The 20,946-nt window shown below is 31.6% G+C and overlaps 1 protein-coding gene across 1 annotated transcript; it reads left to right on the top strand.

Annotated features, from left to right (window-relative positions):
- The first annotated feature begins 591 nt into the window (after positions 1 to 591).
- LOC111701875 (uncharacterized) lies at positions 592 to 11,922 on the top strand. The gene is made up of 7 exons (XM_023473356.1): positions 592 to 653; positions 5,463 to 5,612; positions 6,593 to 6,700; positions 7,452 to 7,524; positions 8,674 to 8,743; positions 11,107 to 11,183; positions 11,701 to 11,922. The coding sequence occupies exons 1-7, from the start codon at positions 592 to 594 to the stop codon at positions 11,920 to 11,922; spliced, it is 762 nt and encodes a 253-aa protein (XP_023329124.1).
- Positions 11,923 to 20,946: the final 9,024 nt, after the last annotated feature.

Consider the following 20,946-nt stretch of genomic DNA (forward strand, 5'->3'; position numbering starts at 1 on the left):
CTGGTTGACCCTGATAGCGGACGGATTGTACTTGGATAGATACGTTTCGAGAAATTTTTATGGAGTAGTTTTACTACAAAACTAGCAAGAAGAAGAAGTTTTGAAGCTTGATTTATTTTAAAAAACTGTGCGGTAAATTAATCTCTTGATTGCAGGCCCCGAACCCCCATAATCTTCTGTAATGTTGAAAAGCATTCCTTGTTTTATTAAATTAAGTGACATATTTATCTTTTGGTTTTTACTGAGAGCAGAAAATTGGTGTTTTTATCTGGATGGTTGAGCGAGGTATACAGTGTAGGGTACACCAAAACGTCAACAAGCATAGTTTTCTTTGCGACTCTTGTAAAATCCTAAAATGTTTTCTAAAGCATCCATATAACACATATAAAGTTGTAATCTCTGTCTGTATGTCTGATCATAACTAATAAACCCCTTGACCGATTTGTCTCAAATTTTGATTGGGGAACTCGGGAGAACAGGAAGAATGTTCTTAGCTGGGTTTTGAGATTCAGATTTGAGTTTTACTTTTACTACTTTTATGGGAAAAAATCGTAATCTACGATCAAGCTCGGGTAAACGGCGGGAGTAGGTATGAGTACCACCATGGGCAGTGGGCAAAGCTGGGTTCTCAAGCTAGCTGCACATAATCTAATGTGAGTTTTAAATAAAATATATTGTTTATATAACTAAACAAAAGCACTCAACAAAAGGTTTCAAATGAATTGAGTCTTTGCCACAAACTCTGCTTGTCTAAACCTTATATCTTTGGATTCCAATGTCGTAGACCTTAGATGTTTCAAACTATGAATTCTGTTAGATCAAATAATATAAGTTTGAAATATCAAAGATTTACAACATTGGGTTCCAAAGATTTAGGGGTTATAAATTCAGAGTTTGTGGCAAAGACTCAATTCCTTTTTTATAAATTCTTTTATTTTATGAAATGCACCATGAACTCTATTTTAGGGCCAAAGTTCTGTAAAATTACATCGTTAAATGCTTTAAAATATTTTTGCTTTGAATTCTTCAGATATTAAAAAAAACATTATAAATGATATTTTCTGGTTAAATATAAAAAAATACTTGGTGTCTCATCATGGTAGAAATATGCATAACATTTTCCGATCGAAGGATACGATTTACGCTCTGTACCACAAAAAATTAAACCTTTATGGCATAATCTACTTGGTTACAGTTTCCAACTTTGGCTTGGTTAAGTTAGTAAAGGAGTTGAGTTTTTGCCACAAACTCTAATTAATTCTAATCTCTATACCTTTGTAACCCAATCTCTTAGACCTTAGATATTTTAAACTATTAATACTTATAGATACAATAATCTAAGTTTGAAATATCGAAAGGTGTGCACCCAGGTTGAAAAGATATTGCGATCAAAAGATTTGAGTTTGTGGCAAAAACTCAATTCCTTTGTTATGTAGTTTCATTAAAGGGCATCAAAATAGGAAAATATTTTAGAAATATCTGAAATCCTTAAAGGTAACCCACCAAAACCTAAGACAATAAATGAATTAAACGTTGCATTACAAAAAAAAAGCTACAATTATTGGTCCGAAACAGTTTAAGTGGAGATGTGGAAAATAGGAATACTGAAGATAAAATAAATTCATCAAACCAACGTTAAGAGCGCTGTGGAAGACACTTTTATCAGAATTTTTGGAAGTTAAAAACACAAAATACCAAGACAATTCACTGCACCCTACTTAACGTACATTCCTTTAGATGAGAGAGATGAGAGAGAGAGAGTGAAGTTCTATTCTCTTTATTTGTGAGAACCCTTCAGGCGTCCAGGCAGCAAGGTCCAGCATCTAGAACTTGGATCATTTACTCTCTACACTTTTTATATACAATTGTAATGATCAATAATGTCAGCTTGTTAGGTAGCTCATTCATCATACAGTAAAAATTCATCATTCATTCATCTTTCATTCATCTTTCACTTATCCTCATTCATCATTTACTTATCCTCATTCATCATTCACTTATCCTCATTCATCATTCATTCATCATTCTTCATCATTTTTCATTCATTTACCATTCAGTAATCATTCATCATTCTAAATTCATTCATTATGCAAAGCCATATATTCATCATTCATCAAACAGCATTCATTCATCTTAGAGAAGCATCCATCCTGAATTTTTGCAGAGAATCCACATTTAACTTCACCATCCATTGGTGTTGATATTTACAGATATTCTTAGTTTTATTTATATTTTCTGTTTACATAATAGTTTCTTATGTTACAATCTATCTTTAGATGTTCCTCGATTGTTTTCTTAACATTCATTTTTCCATCAGCTTTATCTTTAAACTAGTTCCACTTTATACGTTTTCATTTTAAACACATTCTCCGACATCACGTATAGTTAAAGGACTATACGTCTAATTTCAAGTTACCCTCCATGAATGCATTTCAAGTTACCCTCCATGAATACATTTCAAGTTATCCTCCATGAATACATTTCAAGTTACCCTCCATGAATACATTTCAAGTTACCTTCCATGCATAGATGAGGATTAATCAGATCAAGGGTAGCCATCTTTGCATGAAGGGTCATTTGAAATTCTTCTCTTTAATACTTCTGAGTGCGGATGCGTTTTTAAAGAAAATGTAATAAAGTGTATCTCTGCTAGTATAAGTCAGGTCAAATTAATAAAATTTTGAAAATGTGCAAGATTAAAATTCTAAATCTGCGTGATCGCGGTTTAGATACAGTTTAAGTCAATTGATATCAAATATCTAGATAAAATTTCTATAAATATGCATATACAGATATAATTTCTAGAAATATCCAGCATATAGAAATATAAAGATACAGTTTATTCTAGAAATATCTAGATACAGTATATTGTAGAAATATCTAGATACAGATATATGTTCTAGAAATATCTAGATACAGTATATTCCAAAAATATCTAGATACAGTTTATTCTAGAAATATCAAGATACAGTATATTCTAGAAACATTTAGATACAGATATAAATTCTAGAAATATCTAGACACACATTCATATTCTAGATATATCTAAAGATAAAGTATATTCTAGAAATATCTAGATACAGATATATATTCTAGAAATATCTAGATACACATTTATATTTTAGAAATATCTAAAGATATAGTATATTCTAGAAACATTTAGATACAGATATATATTCTAGAAATATCTAGATACACATTTATATTTTAGAAATATCTAAAGATAAAGTATATTCTAGAAACATTTAGATACAGATATATATTCTAGAAATATCTAGATACACATTTATATTTTAGAAATATCTAAAGATAAAGTATATTCTAGAAATATCTAGTTACAGTATATTCTAGAAATATCTAAATACAATATATTCTAGAAATATCTAAATACAGATATATTCTAGAAATATCTAGATGCACATTTATATTCTAGAAATATAAAGATAAAGTATATTCTAGAAATATCTAGTTACAGATTTATTTTTAGAAGTATCTAAAGATGAGCACGAACAGAACATTGTATCTTGGAGATGACTGGACACTGGACACAGTTAATATTATTGTTCTGTACGTATTTTCACATTTCAGCCTCAAAATCAAATATTTTTTTTTCTATCATGTTTTCACAAATTTTTATTAATTGTAAAAACTAATACCAACCAACCAGTATCCTGTTTAGATATAAGTTCACAAATATGTTTTTATTTTTATTTTTCGGAATTTACATCAACTTCAATCATTTAATTTTTGCCAGTATAAATTTTGATTTTTGAAGTACAATAAATATATGTAAATTTACTGCATATTTACAATGTTTTCCCGAAATCTTTAAAATAAATGAATATATTTCAATAAGATTATGGCAATTGGTGAGTAGGTGGTGAAGAGTTAAATCATGTTATCAAGAAAATCTTAGAAACTTTAAACAATGATTTATAATTTCCTGAAATTAAATACTAAATTATATCTTAAAATCTCAATACTGGGAAATGAATTGCGTTGCACATTTAGATAATATTTGGTTCAATGACGCGGCAGTCTTTGTTTCAACAACAGTCTAAGATAGAAATGCATGACTTTTTAGTCCTTCGGTTAGGGCTTTGCACGTTTACACTTTTTTAAAATCGTTCATTAATGGTTAATTAAAATTAAAAACCAAATTTTCTCGTAGCCGCTCGTTCTTATTAGAACTGAACGTTCAATTTGTTAACGGTGTTTTCAGCGCTTTCTCAATGTTTCCATTCGTTAAAAATCTCAATTGTTTTATGGCAATAATTTCAGAAATCGTAAATTTTGCCCGTCGTTAACGATTATTTCACGCATAAGCTCAACAAATTTGAAGACAACATTCAAAAACATTAAAACATGTAGAGAAATATCAAAAAAAACTTTTCTTATGAAACATATATGTTCGTTCTTTTTTATAAATCATTATTTTCGAGTTCATCCTAGACCATGGTCTGTATAAGACCTTTTTCCCGAGGTTTCCTTGTTATTCAACCATATACGCTGAGAATGCTGAATCCTGAAATGCTGGAATGCTTAGTTAGACCAAACATCAACAAGAGGGTAATAATCAAATAGAGGCTGAACCATTAAACAGAGTCATGAAGCATCCTGGCAGTACATTGTACATCAATCCGGTCTTTTACCTGACTTACTCAGGAACTGGAGCCCTCATGGAAAATTTATGTTCTGTAAATCTTTCTGATATTAGTAAAATGTTAGTTAAGAAACAAATGAAATATTTTGATGTCCCATTGGACCATGCACTGAAAGTTTCGGTTTTACAAGAACTTTTAAAGGGACCGTTCACTTATTTGGGTAATTTCAGGGTAAACTAAACAGCCTATTCGCTGTTGATTAGTAATAGTCTTACTTTTCAAAGACAACTGTGGCCGGAGAAAAAGTCGATTTTTCGTTCAGAATTCGAGCGCAAAGGGACGGTCCCTTTCTATAGACACTAATTGATATTTTTTTCAGCATGTTGTGAATCAAAATAAATTTCGAATTTAAAATTAAACTGTAGTATCCAATCGTTAATTGTAAATGTCATTATTTTTAAATTTTTTTTGTTTTTTAACTTTCTATTTCTAAAATAACACTATTTTATCGCATTCAAAATTGTGTATTGCCTGTGTAAAAAGCNATATAATTCAACACAGTTAAATAAAAGTGAAAAAGGTGAAAACAGTGAAAAATGATTATCTGCATTATAGACATGTATCAATTATTAGTTGCTTAAAAATTGTAATTTGTAAAAAATATGATAATAAAGAATTCCAAATTAGTTAAAAATAGATCGTTATTTTCTTTACTAACCGTTACCGATTTCTTAATTAACGGTTTTGCCGTTCGTTACCGAGATGTTTTCCAGCCCTAAACTTTTGGGCAGTGCGGGTACGGTTTGAAGAGTTAATCAGTATCTGTAACTAAAAAAATACTCAAGATCTTTTTTTAAGGAAGACATTTGACTTGAGCTCCGAGGATATTGGAGCTGCAGTGCTCGTGATATTCTTGATACTGACAACCAACCTACCTATGATAGTTTCTACCTGGAGGAACAGGAAAACAATCCTAGATAGTCTTCTCATTCTAGAATGCTTCAACAAGTAAATAGGAAACATCATGTTTTAAAGTGAATGTTCATTAGTACTTTACAAAGGGGAGAATCAGAGGCACAACTAGGCCAATTTCTGAAGAAGTGGGAAGGAAGCTTTTTGTGACTTATAGGACATAAAGCGAAATTTGTGAATTTCTAATCTTTTTCAATTAAAATCAAAATTTGATAGTAACTACAAATTTTCTCAATTCTTTATCCTACTGTATCTTTCTCTATTTTATTGTTTACCACTGTATTCTACTGTATCCTACTGTATCCTACTGTATTCTACTGCACGTCATGTATTCTAGTTTATCTTACCGTATTCTTGTGTATTCTAATTCACCTACTGTATTGTAGTGTATCCCACTGTATCCTATTGTATTCTAGTGTATCCCACTGTATAATATTGTATTGTAGTGTATCCCACAGTATCCTATTGTATTGTTGTGTATCCCACTGTATCATATTATATTGTAGTGTATCCCACTATATCATATTGTATTCTAGTGTATCCCACTGTATCATATATTATTTTAGTGTATCTTACTCTATCATATTGTATTGTAGTGTATCCCACTGTATCATATATTATTGTAGTGTATCCCACTGTATCCTATTGTATTGTAGTGTATCCCTCTGTAACATATTATATTGTAGTGTATCCCACTATATCATATTGTATTCTAGTGTATCCCACTGTATCATATATTATTGTAGTGTATCCTACTCTATCATATTGTATTGTAGTGTATCCCACTGTATCATATATTATTGTAGTGTATCCCACTGTATCCTATTGTATTGTAGTATATCCCACTATATCATATTGTATTCTAGTGTATCCCACTGTATCATATATGATTCAAGTGTATCCTACTGTATCATATTGTATTGTAGTGTATCCCACTGTATCATATATTATTGTAGTGTATCCCACTGTATCCTATTGTATTGTAGTGTATCCCACTGTATCATATTGTATTGTAGTGTATCCCACTGCTATATTATCCTGACAAACATCAAGCATATTGTCTCCGAGCCTGTGTTCTGCTATGCTCAAGTTATCCTCGTAGAAATTGTTGGGAACATGGATAGGTGGGTTAATCATGCCTCGATCATTCATTCTTTTTTTCCTTTCTTCATCCTTTCATTTCTTAATTTCTTCAATAATTCATTTATTCATTTATTTCAAGCCATTCACAATATTACCGGTTTAAAAAAATGCATTCATTTATTTCATCCTTTCATTTCTTCATTTCTTCATTTCTTCATATCTTCATTCATTCATTTCTTTATTTCTTCATTCATTTATTTCATATTTCTTCATTTCTTCATTTCTTCTATTTTTATTTCTTCATTTCTTAATTTTTTTATTTCTTCATTTCTTCATTCCTTCATTTCTTTTATTTTTTCATTTTTTTTATTTCTTCATTTCTTCATTTCTTCATTTTTTCATTTCTTCATTTCTTCATTTCTTCATTTCTTCATTTCTTCATCTCTTTATTCCTTCATTTCTTTTATTTTTTATTGTTTTATTTCTTCATTTCTTCATATCTTCATTTCTTTATTATTTCATTTATGATGTTATTCATTTCATTCATCCTTTCATTTATTCATCCTAATGAATTAACTTATGTATTCGTTCAATCATCCTTTTCATTCATCCTTTTATTCATCCTTCCTCTTCCTTCATTCTTTGATTATTTGTCATCCTATTCATTTTTTGTAAATTCTTTTGAAAGGCTGGCTGGGTAGGGCAACCTTTTATTTAATTGGTTTATAATGAATTACATAAAAAAGAAGTGTTAACAGTGAAAAGAAAAAAATTAAAGGATCAACTATACAGGGTGATTCCGTTAATGGTGGCCATATACCGATTCTGTATGGTCGTCTTTGCTCTTCGGTTCACTGTGGTTCAGGTAAAATACATAGTGTCTCAAAATGCATGTGATTCAAGTCTCTCTGACACTGGGGAGTGAAATATTTTTATTGTAACTTTAAAATTGACGGAGATATTATCGAGTTCTTCAAGATAAAGAAGTTTATGTTTAAAGTAGTTAAATTTTTAGATTTGCTAGACAATCGAACCAACCAAAACATCTTGAAATTAGAATCTTTTTTTCAGGGTTTATGAACAGAATGATGACGTCATTTCCTGTAGTTTAAACAACACATTATTTACTCATTTGAACTATTAAATGTGCTGTTAAAAATTTTTATATTTCATGAAAAAATTATAATTAAAAAAAAATAATTTAAAATTATTAAATCAACACAAAATAGTTTACATGATCAAGAAATATTTCACATATGGACATAAAAATAGTTAAAACGACCAAAAAAATATTTTGAATGAAGCATTTAATAGTTTAAATGAGAAAATAATAGTTCAGATTAGCAAAACAATTAAGATCAAGTTTCATTTAGAGCAGCTGTTTTTTAGAGATAATTTAAACTATTTTTTCTTGATTTGAATTAATTTTTTGACTCATTTGAACTATGTTTTTGCTCATTGAAATATTTTTTTTGACTCATTTGAACTATAATTGGGTCCATCTCAGTACACTGTTTTTGGACCCTCTTCCCCTCCCTCCTATCAATTTTATACAAGGCCTATTATTTGAAATATTTTTGCTTGATTTGAAAATTTTTTTGCTTCTTTTTTTGCTCATTTGAACTATTATTGGCTCATTTAAACTTTTTTTCGCTTCAATTGAACTGGTTTTTTATAGTGTTCAAATGAGCAAAAAATAGTTCAAATGTACATAGAATATTATCGTTTGAATATTGAACGTTTGAACTACTACACGTGGTACCACGTGCAATAGTTCAAACGACCAATAGTTCAAAAAGTCAATAGTTCAAAATAAATAGCACCTAGCTGAAAGAATTTGCACGCACCTGTGAATTTTTAAATGAATCTAAATAGCTTATTTTCAATGATTATAAGTTTATTTTTTTCAACAGATATTTTTATGCATGCAAATATTTTTTTTAGAATTGATATTTGTTAAATGTTTTGTCCATGTTATTTAAGAATTGTAAAAAAACGTGTCTTCTGATTTAAGAATGTGAAAGTTCTTGGAATCTGTATCTGGGTGATGATGACAGGAATGGTAGTTTATTACACCGGAACAGGTTCAACTTATTCTAATAAACCAGATTTAAAAAAGATTATCTTATTCTTGTAAAACAGATTTAAAACAGGTTTAACTTATTCTTGTAAAACAGATTTAAAACAGGTTTAACTTATTCTTGTAAAACAGATTTAAAACAGGTTCAACTTATTCTAATAAACCAGATTTAAAACAGGTTTAATTTATTCTTATAAAACAGATTTGAAACAGGTTTAAGTTATTCTCATAAAACAGATTTAAAACATAGCGTACCCTTGCGTGCAAGTGAATTTAATTGCGCGCAATTCCGTAATAATTGCGTGCAGTAAACGCAACGGAAATGTGCACAATTGCGCGCTATAGTCCACAATTTCGTCCAACTTCCTTACGCTTGTGTTAGAATTTTTTTTAAATATTCATATGAAGCATTATAAACAGAAAACTCTGGCATAGAAAGGCGACATTTTAGACTCAAACTGACCCATTTAACTAAAAGCTGAATAAGTGATTCAATAAATTACTAATTAAATTTTTTTTATTGTAACGACATCAAATATACTGTAATGTTGTCTTTTTGTACCATAGTTTTCTGGTTTTCTGTGTAGCAAAATATTTAATTTTGATTCAACGTAGAACCAGTCAGATTATGAATTTTTAGCATTGGTATGGAAAGTATAGCACCAGACCTTCTCAATTCAGGTCTGAGAGGGTCTGGCTCTGCTAGGGTTTCCAAGGCACGCGAATTTTAGTTGCGCTTAATTCCGAGCCGTGTAAACTCAATGCAATTCAGTGTAATTCCGCTTAATTCCTAGCAATTGTGCACAATTCCACACAAGTCTGCACAATTCTGAGCAGTTCATGAACAGTTATGTGCGATCGATTCTGCACAACGGAATTCCCAATGGAAACCCTGTTGCAAATAATGTAGTAAAACCCTATATTTGTTAACCTGAACACAACTAGATATGTTACGTTGTTCATTGTAGCCTAGCTACGTCTGTAAATAACTACGTCAAACCTGTTTTGTGATTAGCCTAATTACGCTTGTATATAACGATGCAAAACTTACTTAAAACTTAATTATGTAAATTAACTTAAAATGTACAAAATAAACGTCAGTTGGAATAATAATCTTTCTGATTACTGTGTCACAGTAATTAGATGCCTTGTTTATCAAAGAGGGGGTTTGAGTGTATCTTGTGAAACAGATACCAAAGAATACTGATATAGTTGTATCCTGTTTGATATTGACTAAAGTATTATTGAACAGAATAATTCTTATGCCTTGTGGATTTACGAGAGGGATTAAGTATTAAACGGAATAGTTCTTATGCCTTGTGGATTAATGAGAGGGGTTGAGTATTGAACGGAATAGTTCTTATGCCTTGTGGATTAATGAGAGTGATTGAGTATTGAACGGAATAGTTCTTATGCCTCGTGGATTAATGAGAGGGATTGAGTAGTGAACGGAATAGTTCTTATGCCTTGTGGATTAATGAGAGGGATTGAGTATTGAGCGGAATAGTTCTTATGCCTTGTGGATTAATGAGAGGAATTAGTATTGGACGGAATAGTTCTTATGCCTTGTGGATTAAAGAGAGTGATTGAGTATTGAACGGAATAGTTCTTATGCCTCGTGGATTAATGAGAGGGATTGAGTATTGAACAGAATAGTTCTTATGCCTCATGGATTAAGGAGAGGAATTAGTATTGGACGGAATAGTTCTTATGTCTTGTGGATTAATGAGAGGAATTGAGTATTGAACGGAATAGTTCTTATGCCTTGTGGATTAGCAAGAGGGATTGAGTATTGAACGGAATAGTTCTTATGCCTTGTGGATTAATGAGAGGGATTAAGTATTGAACAGAATAGTTCTTATGCCTCATGGATTAATGAGATGGATTGAGTATTGAACGGAATAGTTCTTATGCCTTGTGGATTAATGAGAGGAATTAGTATTGGACGGAATATTTCTTATGCCTTGGGAATTAAGGAGAGATTGAGTATTGATTGGAATAGTTCTTATTCCTCGTGTATTAATGAGAGGGATTGAGTTGTATCTTGTAGGACATATACCTTGTAATACAGACTGAGTCGTATCCTGATTGATATTGACTATGGTATTAGTGATGAACCTTGAGTTCTAGATTGAGTTGCATCTTATAAGACAGATACCTGAGAATACAGATAGAGTCGTATCCGGATTGATACTGACCAAGGTATTATTGGATTGGTACTGATCTAAAAGTATTTCTTGGGTAGGGCATTTACTACAACCCCAGGCGTTATTCTTCATAGAAAGCACTGACGAGAATGCGTACATCAGACTGGTGCACAGTAGAACAGTAATAATATTCCATTAAAATTGAAATGTTTTTTATTAGGATTTGTGTTAGTTCAACACAATGTGCTGTATTTTGAATGTATTGGGAAGGAGGACAGATTCTACCTTCAAAATAAGGTGATTTTTATAAGTAAGACAAACTGGGTTTTTTTCTGATTACGGATTATGTACAAAATATCTTTGTTTAAATTAATTTGGTTACGTATTGTTTTTCTTCAGTTTTCAACAAAATTTTAAAAATATTTGATTAAAGTTGCCTGGCCAAATGGATTTAACATATCCTATATTTTGCCAAGCTTATCAATACAAATTTTGCCAAGTAACAAGTTTTTTGGAAATTCCTTTTAATTTTGCAAATTATTAGAATAGATAGAAACTATTTGAGTGGAAGTGACTACAAACGTAAATTCAAGGGATTTTCCAATTAAAAAAAATATGGCATGTCTGATTTCGGACGGCACTCTTTGATTCTTTTATTGAGTAACTGAGGGAAAGATATCGGCGTTTATGAATTTTCCTGTTTGAGAGGATATTTTCATCAAAGGATATAAAGGTATCCTTGTGCATTAGGCATGTTCTTCTTTAAATGAAAAGTCTTTCAAAAGTTTCTTCCTGAAAATAGTTTTTTGTTTAGGAAGAGAATCTAGGCGCAGATTTAAACGTAATTCTGTACAACATTCCCCTCACCAGCCCCGCCCTCATCACCAACACTCTCCTTGTCGTCCTCACCTTCATTAGTGTCCCACTCTTCTACATTGTCATCATGGTCATCAGGTTCAGGAAAGACAGGTACACCGGGTACACCTGGTGCACCTGGTGCACAAGGTACACCTGGTGCACCTGGTACAATTATTGACTTTTATTACTAATTTCAACCATTGAAATAGCCAAGGTTTACACCGTCAGGTTGAAAAGATATAGGCATTAGAACATTTAATTTTGTGCCAAAGAATCAATTCCCTTACTGCTACTTACTGGACAAAGGTATTTTCTCAATTGGCAACGTTCTAAATGTAGAATTTTCAAGTGGCAACTTCCCAAATGTGCCATTTTCCAAGCCGCAACTTCCCAAGTCTGTTCTAGCCGCAGCGCTCAGCATGGGGCGCCTCAAAAGGACTAACCTAACTTTGAATGTACAGTTGGAGGGTTCGGCTTGGGAAATTGTACATTTTAAAAGTTACCATCTTTGAAAATTGTCACTTGGAAAGTTGCCATTGGGAAAAGGTCATTGGGAAAGTACCTAACACAGAAATTTCTGATTTGAATAGAAAATATCGTAGCTCCTCTATAATGTTGATTTTATATTAAATTTGCCAATTTTGAGAATATTTTTTTTAATCCTAAGGCCGAATTTAAATAATTTGATATGCGTCTCAAATTTGAGACGAGGCTCAAACATGCAGTTGGTTCCACATGAGAATGTGTATATAGTGTTTCGAGATTTGAGTCGGCGCTCGATTGGAACCGGTTTTTGGCGATTCAGCGACGCAGTTTAAATTCTTTAATTTTGGCCTCAGCTCTGAACAAATAATTGAGGATATTATGTGGGTTCTGGCAAACTACAGTATTTCACTATGTCGATGGTAGTAGGGCTTCACGGGCAGCCCTAGTACATTTGAATTTCCGAGCCGGGTCAACCTTTCCGGTCCCAGTTTGTACTGTGTCGCCCGGACATTGGGTAAATAAAGCAGACACTTAAAGGACTAGCCGGTGCAACAAGGTTGACGCGGTCAGACTTTAGGTTGAATTTACTTTTACTAAAGGGTCAGAGGTGCGTGGCTTTGTAAAATTCCTTCACCACACAGGGGGAAAGGACCGTTTTTTTTTTCAAAACCTACGATGCGAGATTTAACTTTTTCGTTTGGTTGATTTTGAAACCAAAGTAATTGTGTCTGGAGAACCACCTGTAGAACTGATTGTATTTTTATATAACAGCAACAGTTTTATTTTATTTTTTTTACGCAGTTAGTATTTGAACCAGCAGTATCTGGAAAATTTTAAATATTTTCTTTAGTTAGAGATTAATCATATTTCGAGCAAACAAACAACAATAGTCAGAAGTCCTTCAAGATTTTACAGTATTCATTTTTTTCTCTTGACAAATATTATTAAAAATCTTTTGCGCAGTTTTAGGAGTCCAAATATCAAATCTGGACAGTAACAAGAAAACCTGAAATCAATATTGAGGAATTGAGTCTTTCCCACAAACTCAGTTCGTCTAATTCCTATATCTTTGCAACCTGAGCTGAGAATGGAAATCTTAGGAATTTCAAACTTAAATTACTAGATTTAAAATCAGTTAAAGTTTGAAATATCCGGTCTACGAAATTGAGTTGAAAAGATTTAAAGATTAGAAAATTAGAGTTTGTGGCATAAACTCAATTACTTAATTTTATAAATTTTTCTTCAGAAAATATAAAGAATTTTTGATTACAAAGCATTAATCTTATTGATCGTAAAAACTACTGCAAATAGATTTTCATTTGGAATTATGTGTACACAGGACAGCGTTCCTTTAAGAAGGGTAGCGATAAATTTTCAAAAATTATTGAAACTTAATTTTTTTAATTTAGGAAAATAATGCTTTGTATCTCACAAAACGAACTCCGTAAACGCAGAAAACAAAATCTTCTCTCTGCAGGTACTGTACTGTACTTTTCAGTAAGATCTTTATCAAGTGTAACAAAGTGAAGATATGAAAATAATAAATCAGCGAGAATAGGATCAGTTGGATTTAACATCTGAATTTGACAATTTGTTTGGGATGAAACCTAGAGAAGGGTCTGATCAAACCCCTGAAAAAAATATAATCTTCCCTGTTAAAAAAAATTCTGATTTTGAAAAATTGAGGGCTGAAGATGTAAAGAAAGTAAGAACCAAGTTCAGAAAGAAATTCTTTCCAAAAGTATCGCAGTCAATTCCCGAGAAGGCATAATTTTCCTTTTTTTTAAACCCTATTCTGACTGAGAGCGAATCAAATTTTTTTACTTTTATGACTAATTCATGCCCCTCACTTTGACCCCCCCCGCCAGTCTAGTTTTAGTAAAAAGATGTAAGTTGATCTCGGAAGGAATAGGGTTTGAATTGGATTTGTAGTATTCACCCAATAAAGAGCAGAATTATGTTTCAACACATAACGTACACAAATTAAAATCTTTTTATAAAATCTATATCCAGAAATTTGGATTTTGCTATTTTGATATTTCAGAATACAACTTTGCTATTTGAAAATTTCAGAATACAACTTTGCTACTTGGATATTTCAGAATACAACTTTGATCTTTGGATATTTCAGAATACAACTTTGATATTTGGATATTTCAGAATACAACTTTGATCTTTGGATATTTCAGAATACAACTTTGATATTTGGATATTTCAGAATACAACTTTGCTACTTGTATATTTCAGGATACAACTTCGATACTTGTATGTTTCAGGATACAACTTTGTTACTTGTATATTTCAGGATACAACTTTGCTTCTTGTATATTTCAGGATACAACTTTGTTACATGTATATTTCAGGATACAATTGTGCTATTTACATATTAAGAATACACTTTGCTATTTCTATATTTCAGGATACAACTTCGTTTCTTGTATATTTCAGGATATTACCTTTACTATTTCTATATTTCAGGATACAACTTTGCTATTTCTTTATTTCAGGATACAACTTTGTTACTTGTATATTTTAGGATATACCTTTACTATTTCTATATTTCAGGATACAACTTTGTTACATGTATATTTCAGGATATACCTTTACTATTTCTATATTTCAGGATACAACTTTGCTATTTCTTTATTTCAGGATACAATTTTGCTATTTCTATATTTCAGAATACACTTCACTATTTGTATATTTCAGGATAAAACTTTGCTATTTCTATATATCAGGATACAACTTTGCTATTTCTTTATTTCAGGACACAACTTTGTTACTTGTATATTTCAGGATATACCTTTACTATTTCTATATTTCAGGATACAACTTTGCTATTTCTTTATTTCAGGAAACAAATTTGCTATTTCTACATTTCAGGATACAACTTTGCTTTTTCTATATTTCAGGATAAACTTTGCTATTTCTATATTCAGGATATAACTTTGCTATTTCTTTATTTCAGGATACAACTTTGCTATTTCTATATTTCAGGATACAACTTTGCTTTTCTATATTTCAGGATACAACTTTGCTATTTCTATATTTTAGGATACAACTTTGCTATTTGTATTTTTCAGGATACAATTTTGCTATTTCTATATTTCAGGATACAACTTTGCTATTTCTATATTTCAGGATACAACTTTGTTACTTGTATATTTCAGGATATACTTTTACTATTTCTATATTTTAGGATAAAACTTTGCTATTTCTATATTTTAGAATACAACTTTGCTATTTCTATATTTCAGGATACAACTTTGCTATTTCTATATTTCAAGATACAACTTTGCTATTTCTATATTTTAGAATACAACTTTGCTATTTCTATATTTCAGCATACAACTTTGCTATTTCTATATTTCAGGATACAACTTTGCTATTTCTATATTTCAGGATACAACTTTGCTATTTCTATATTTCAGGATACAACTTTGCTATTTGGATCGTAACTTTAGTGGCAGGCCTTGTTGCTATTGTAAACTCTTTAAATTTTAGAAGCAGAATATTCTATACGTTTATTAAGGTAAATATTTCAATTCATAATCTAGCTTTTAAAAATTGTTTCGTAGAGTTTTCTATTCTCAGTGAAGGGTTTAAAGGAAAAGAGTTTTTCCACAAACTCAAATGTACGAATCCTTATATCTTTGTAAGCTGATGACTTAAACCTTTGATATTTCAAACTTAGACTATTTTATCTAACAGAATTCATAGTTTAAAATATCAAAGATCTACGACACCTGGTTCTAAAGAAATAGGGGTTAGAAAATCTGAGTTTGTGGCACAAACTCAGTTATTTTCTCTAAATTCAAATGCCAATATTTGTTATTCCCTGGGGTCGGATCATAATATGGTTCAACAAAACTTTGGTCCCAATTTACGAACCCGATTTTGAGGTTATTGAATATATTTCTTATACATTTACATTTTCATCTTGAGGATTTGAATTCAATCAACATTAAAACCAATCAATCAAAATTAAAACCAATTCCTTTGGGAACTCACTTGAGCATAGCCATAAGAAATTATATTTATTTTTGACTTAATTTTGTTGTTTAAAACAGTTTGATAAAGTAAATCTTATTTCTCTGTTAATATTCATTTACATATTTGTTTACAGGGGTGCATCACACCGTTATTATACTACTGGAGGTAAATATTTGTATATGTTTTTATATTATTGTTAACGCAGGGTTCTAGCGCAGCAGACGATCTCCAGGTTCTTGAGAACCTATGTATTCAAGAACAGAGTTTCCTGTCAAGCTCTCAAGATAGAACCTGGGTTCGAAATGAACCAGGTTCTTTTTTTAATTTTAAGAATTTTTATTTTTTAACTTCAATTTTATATCGACGGATAGGATTTTCAGCTTCTCCCATTGCTGACAAAACAGCATAGTATGATATTTCTGTATATTACTTTTCGTTGCTCATTCCTGGCTTTTTTGCAAACAAACTGAGTTTAAGATTTATCCCTTCATTTGCTCCCTCTCAGAGTTTCCATCTACTTCTACTTTTTCTTAAGATCTTTCTTCTTTGATAATCACCCCCTCCCCCGATCAGCTCTCAGGGAGATTTGAATATTTCTCGATATTTTTTTACATTTTTTAACAAAAAATGTAAAAATTAATTTGTAAATTGTTAAAACTGCTCTTTTTCAGGCTGTAAGCGGTCAGTGAATTTTGTGAAAATCAGGGGAATTTAGAGAACCATGGGGGAATCAAGAGAACCAGGGTGATCAAGAGAACCAGGGGAATCAAGAGAACCGTCGGGGAATCAAGAGAACCAGGGAAACCAAGAGAACCAGGGGAATCAAGAGAACCAGGGAAATCAAGAGAACCAGGGGAATCAAGAGAACCAGGGAAATCAAAAGAACAGTGGGGGAATCAAGAGAACCAGGGTGATCAATAGAACCAGGGGAAATTAAGAGAACCAATTGAATCAAGAGAACCGTCGGGGAATCAAGAGAACCAGGGTAATCAAGAGAACCAGGGAAATCAAGAGAACCAGGGGAATCAAGAGAACCGTCAGGGAATCAAGAGAACCAGGGAAATCAAGAGAACCAGAGGAATCAAGAGAACCAGGGGAATCAAGAGAACCAGGGGAATCAAGAAAACCAGGGAAATCAAGAGAACCGTCGGGGAATCAAGAGAACCAGGGAAATCAAGAGAACCAGGGGAATCAAGAGAACCAGGGGAATCAAGAGAACCAAGTGAATCAAGAGAACCAGGGGAATCAAGAGAACCAGGGGAATCAAGAGAACCGTCGGGGAATCAAGAGAACCAGGGGAATCAAGAGAACCAGGGAAATCAAGAGAACCAGGGGTATCAAAAGAACCAGGGGAATCAAGAGAAACAGGGGAATCAACACCAGAAACTCTGCCTACAGTATGAACCTTGTTGCCACTAGATCCAAAACAGATATTAGAAAAAATTTCTTCTCTAATAGAGTAGTAAATCTCTGGAACAGTCTACCTACAGATATAAAAGGTTCCAGAACAGTAAAAATATTCAAGACAAGACTGGAAAACATTAATCTGTAACCCTATTTATGCCATCAGGATCAGTGTGGGCGAGACTATTTTTGGAGCTCTGATTCGATGAATACACTGTTCCGTGAGGACTAAACTGACATCTGCGCTATGGACCAAGAGGCCCTCTGCAGATTACTTTACAAGTAACAAGTAACAAGTAACAAGAGAACCAGAGGAATGAAGAGAACCAGGGGAATCAAGAGAACCAGAGAAATTAAGAGAACCAGGGAAATTAAGATAACCAGAGGAATCAAGAAAACCAGGGAAATAAAGAGAACCTGGAGAATCATGAGAACCAGGGAAATCAAGAGAACCAGGGAAATTTAGAGAACCAGAGGAATCAAGAGACCCAGAGGAATACAAAGAGAATATGTGTACAGTTGAAATAAAAGATGGGCGAGTGCCCTAAAAGCCTAGTATACATACAGACCTATACAAAAATATTTATATAAAACACTTTTCTTCTTCATATCATAATAAAAGCCGTATACATATATACTTATATATTTATAAAACACTTTTCTTCCTCATGTCATAATAATACTTACGAACTTGGGAAGGTAAGTTGTTTGCATAAGATAAAATTGATAAGATCTTTTGTTTTCTTTGACATCTTTCTAAAATATTCAAATATTAAATAATCCCAAATTTTGGAAAAGTTATTTATCAAATTTGTTCTTTGTATTTCTGAAAATAATTTAATTCCTTATTAAACAATTGTTGAATTTGTTTTTATTAATTTTGGTTCGTATTTTATCACGAGTCCTTGAGTTTTTTAATATTAATATTTTTGAGAATAAAAAATATTGAATTTGAAATTATCTGTTAATGTGTAAAAAATAATTTTAAAAAACTAATTCTGAAAACGTATCCACCCCCAAAGTAGTAGTTTTGAACATCGAATTTGCACTCAAACTCAGGATTTACAGATCTTTAAAAAGTTTTATATGTCTCCAATGAATCCGAAAGAAGTTTTCCACAACACTGCATACTCAGTTCAACTACCTTACATAGCCGGTCACTCCCTTTAATATATAAATAAAACATCTAAATATCTAATGTTAAAATAAGTTCTTCAACTGATATCAATACATATACAAAATGGTTCTTTATATATATATCATAGATAAAGATAGATTGCGCATAAGACGACATTTTTCATCTTGAAAGATATAAATGTACAGAGATGTTTTAAAGATATTCCTATTATATAGATTACCTAGGTCGGTTCTGAACATTGGCTGTTCTTATGTCATTGAGTACTTGTGGCATACATGAGTTCTGTAGAGAGAAATTTAGTTTAGTTTAGTCCTTCTCATGTCCTTCTTCAGTTCTCGTCAATATGATATAATGCTCAGTGAAATATTGTTGTTCAAATAGTTCCATTCCCGGAGTTATCTTACACACACTCTATTATGAAATCCATTAAACACCAAACCACCCCGCTTATCATTGAAGTACACTTTGACCCCTAGAAGTATGAGTTCGCGGACTGTACAATTCTTGGTGATTTTGCGTACATAAGCTATCTATGTTTATTTATTTATCTATGATATATATATAACTATATAGCAATAATCAGAGCAGCTTCTCAGCTTTTATATTTATTTATACAAATTGTTTCAGACCTCTCGATCCTCATCAATCAATAAGCATGGTTTTATATATATATACTTTTCAGTTTTTAAACTTCACATTTTATTCAAAAATTATTATAGTATTAGTATTCAACATTCTTAAATCTTCATGATACATAGATAAATTGATGTATATATGTAAATGTTTAAAAATAATAAAATAATAAAAATGATAAACATTTTTTTCAGGATGCGCCGATCGATAAAATTCAAAAACACTTTGACGCACAACTTTCGAGTCAGGGTAGGATTTAAATTTTTTTTTAGTATGTATTCAACACATTTTTAACTCTATTATAAGGGATATGCATGTCGATATCTAAACTAGAGTTGGGCATATTTATAGTTTTGAGAAAAACGGAAAATGTTGAAATTTCAATCAAATTATCTTTGAAACTTTTTATCCGCCTTGGATGTGTGTACCAAAAGTGACACTAAAAATGAACACTCCTAAATTATATAAAAAATAAATATTTAAGTTTAAAGAGTTTGTAAACTTTTGTTCAAATGAAAAGTGACCCTGCATGCAAATGTGGCGATGTTCGATTAACAACGTTATCCTTGAAAGCTTTGTCTGGGATTGCAATCTTTGATTGTAGGGTCACTTAAAGGGACTGTAAAGGAAGAATAAAAGGGGGTATAGGAATCTCAGGAGTTGAACGATACCTATAAGACATGTATCTGATGTTCCAGTCACCAGAAGTTGATCTAAAACTGTGTCAAATTATTCGAAAATTCATTAAATACAATTTTGTATCGAAGTAGTAGGTTTAAACAGATCATATTCAGCAAATACGCAACCAATCTGAAAACGATTATATCCCACGGGAGCCTAAGAGACACCAGAACTTCAGCCAATAGCAGTGAAGTATACTGCTCACGTGATTTCCGTCTGTATTACGTGACAACGATACTGCACTGCCATTGGCTGAACTTCTGGTGACGTAATACGGACTACATGTAATAATATTATCAATTATATCTATTAAAATGCAAAATAATAATTAAAAAATTATAGTAGGAGCAAACCTGAGATTCTCAGGCTCCTGTGGGATATAGTCGTTTTTATATTGTTTGCATATTTGCTGAATATGATCTGTTTAATAATACTGCTTTTATACAAAATTGTAAATATTTGAATTTTCGTTTAATTTTGACACAGTGAACATAATTGATAGATGACGTCATATATGTATCGTTCAAATCCTAGGATTCTCAGGTTTCATCCTATACCCCCTTTCATTTTTATATGATATTTACTTAGGCTTTTTATAAATTGTAAAAATGTTATCTCTAAAGTTATTGTATTGTATAGTAGTAGTATAATTGTATTTTGTCCATATTTTCTTAAATAAAATGTTTTTAGTTTTTTTGTTCTTTCTTTCTCTTTTTATTCTGTACCCTTACCTCCTATATCCATTTTCCTCTCTTCCCCCTCCATTCCCCTGTCATTCTTCTCTTTTCCCCTCCATCCCCCTATCATTCTTCTCTTTTCCCCCTCCATCCCCCTGTCCATTCTTCTCTTTTCCCCTTCCACCCCCCT

The sequence above is a fragment of the Eurytemora carolleeae genome, unplaced genomic scaffold (assembly GCF_000591075.1).
Source record: "Eurytemora carolleeae unplaced genomic scaffold, Eaff_2.0 scaffold391, whole genome shotgun sequence".
NCBI lineage: Eukaryota > Metazoa > Arthropoda > Copepoda > Calanoida > Temoridae > Eurytemora > Eurytemora carolleeae.

Coding starts and splice junctions, on each gene's coding strand:
- LOC111701875 (XM_023473356.1), top strand. CDS start 592: ATGAGTACCACCATGGGCAGTGGGCAAAGCTGGGTTCTCAAGCTAGCT. Junction 654..5,462: donor CTAGCTGCACATAATCTAAT/GTGAGTTTTAAA, acceptor TCTTTTTTTAAG/GAAGACATTTGACTTGAGCT. Junction 6,701..7,451: donor ATTGTTGGGAACATGGATAG/GTGGGTTAATCA, acceptor TCAACTATACAG/GGTGATTCCGTTAATGGTGG.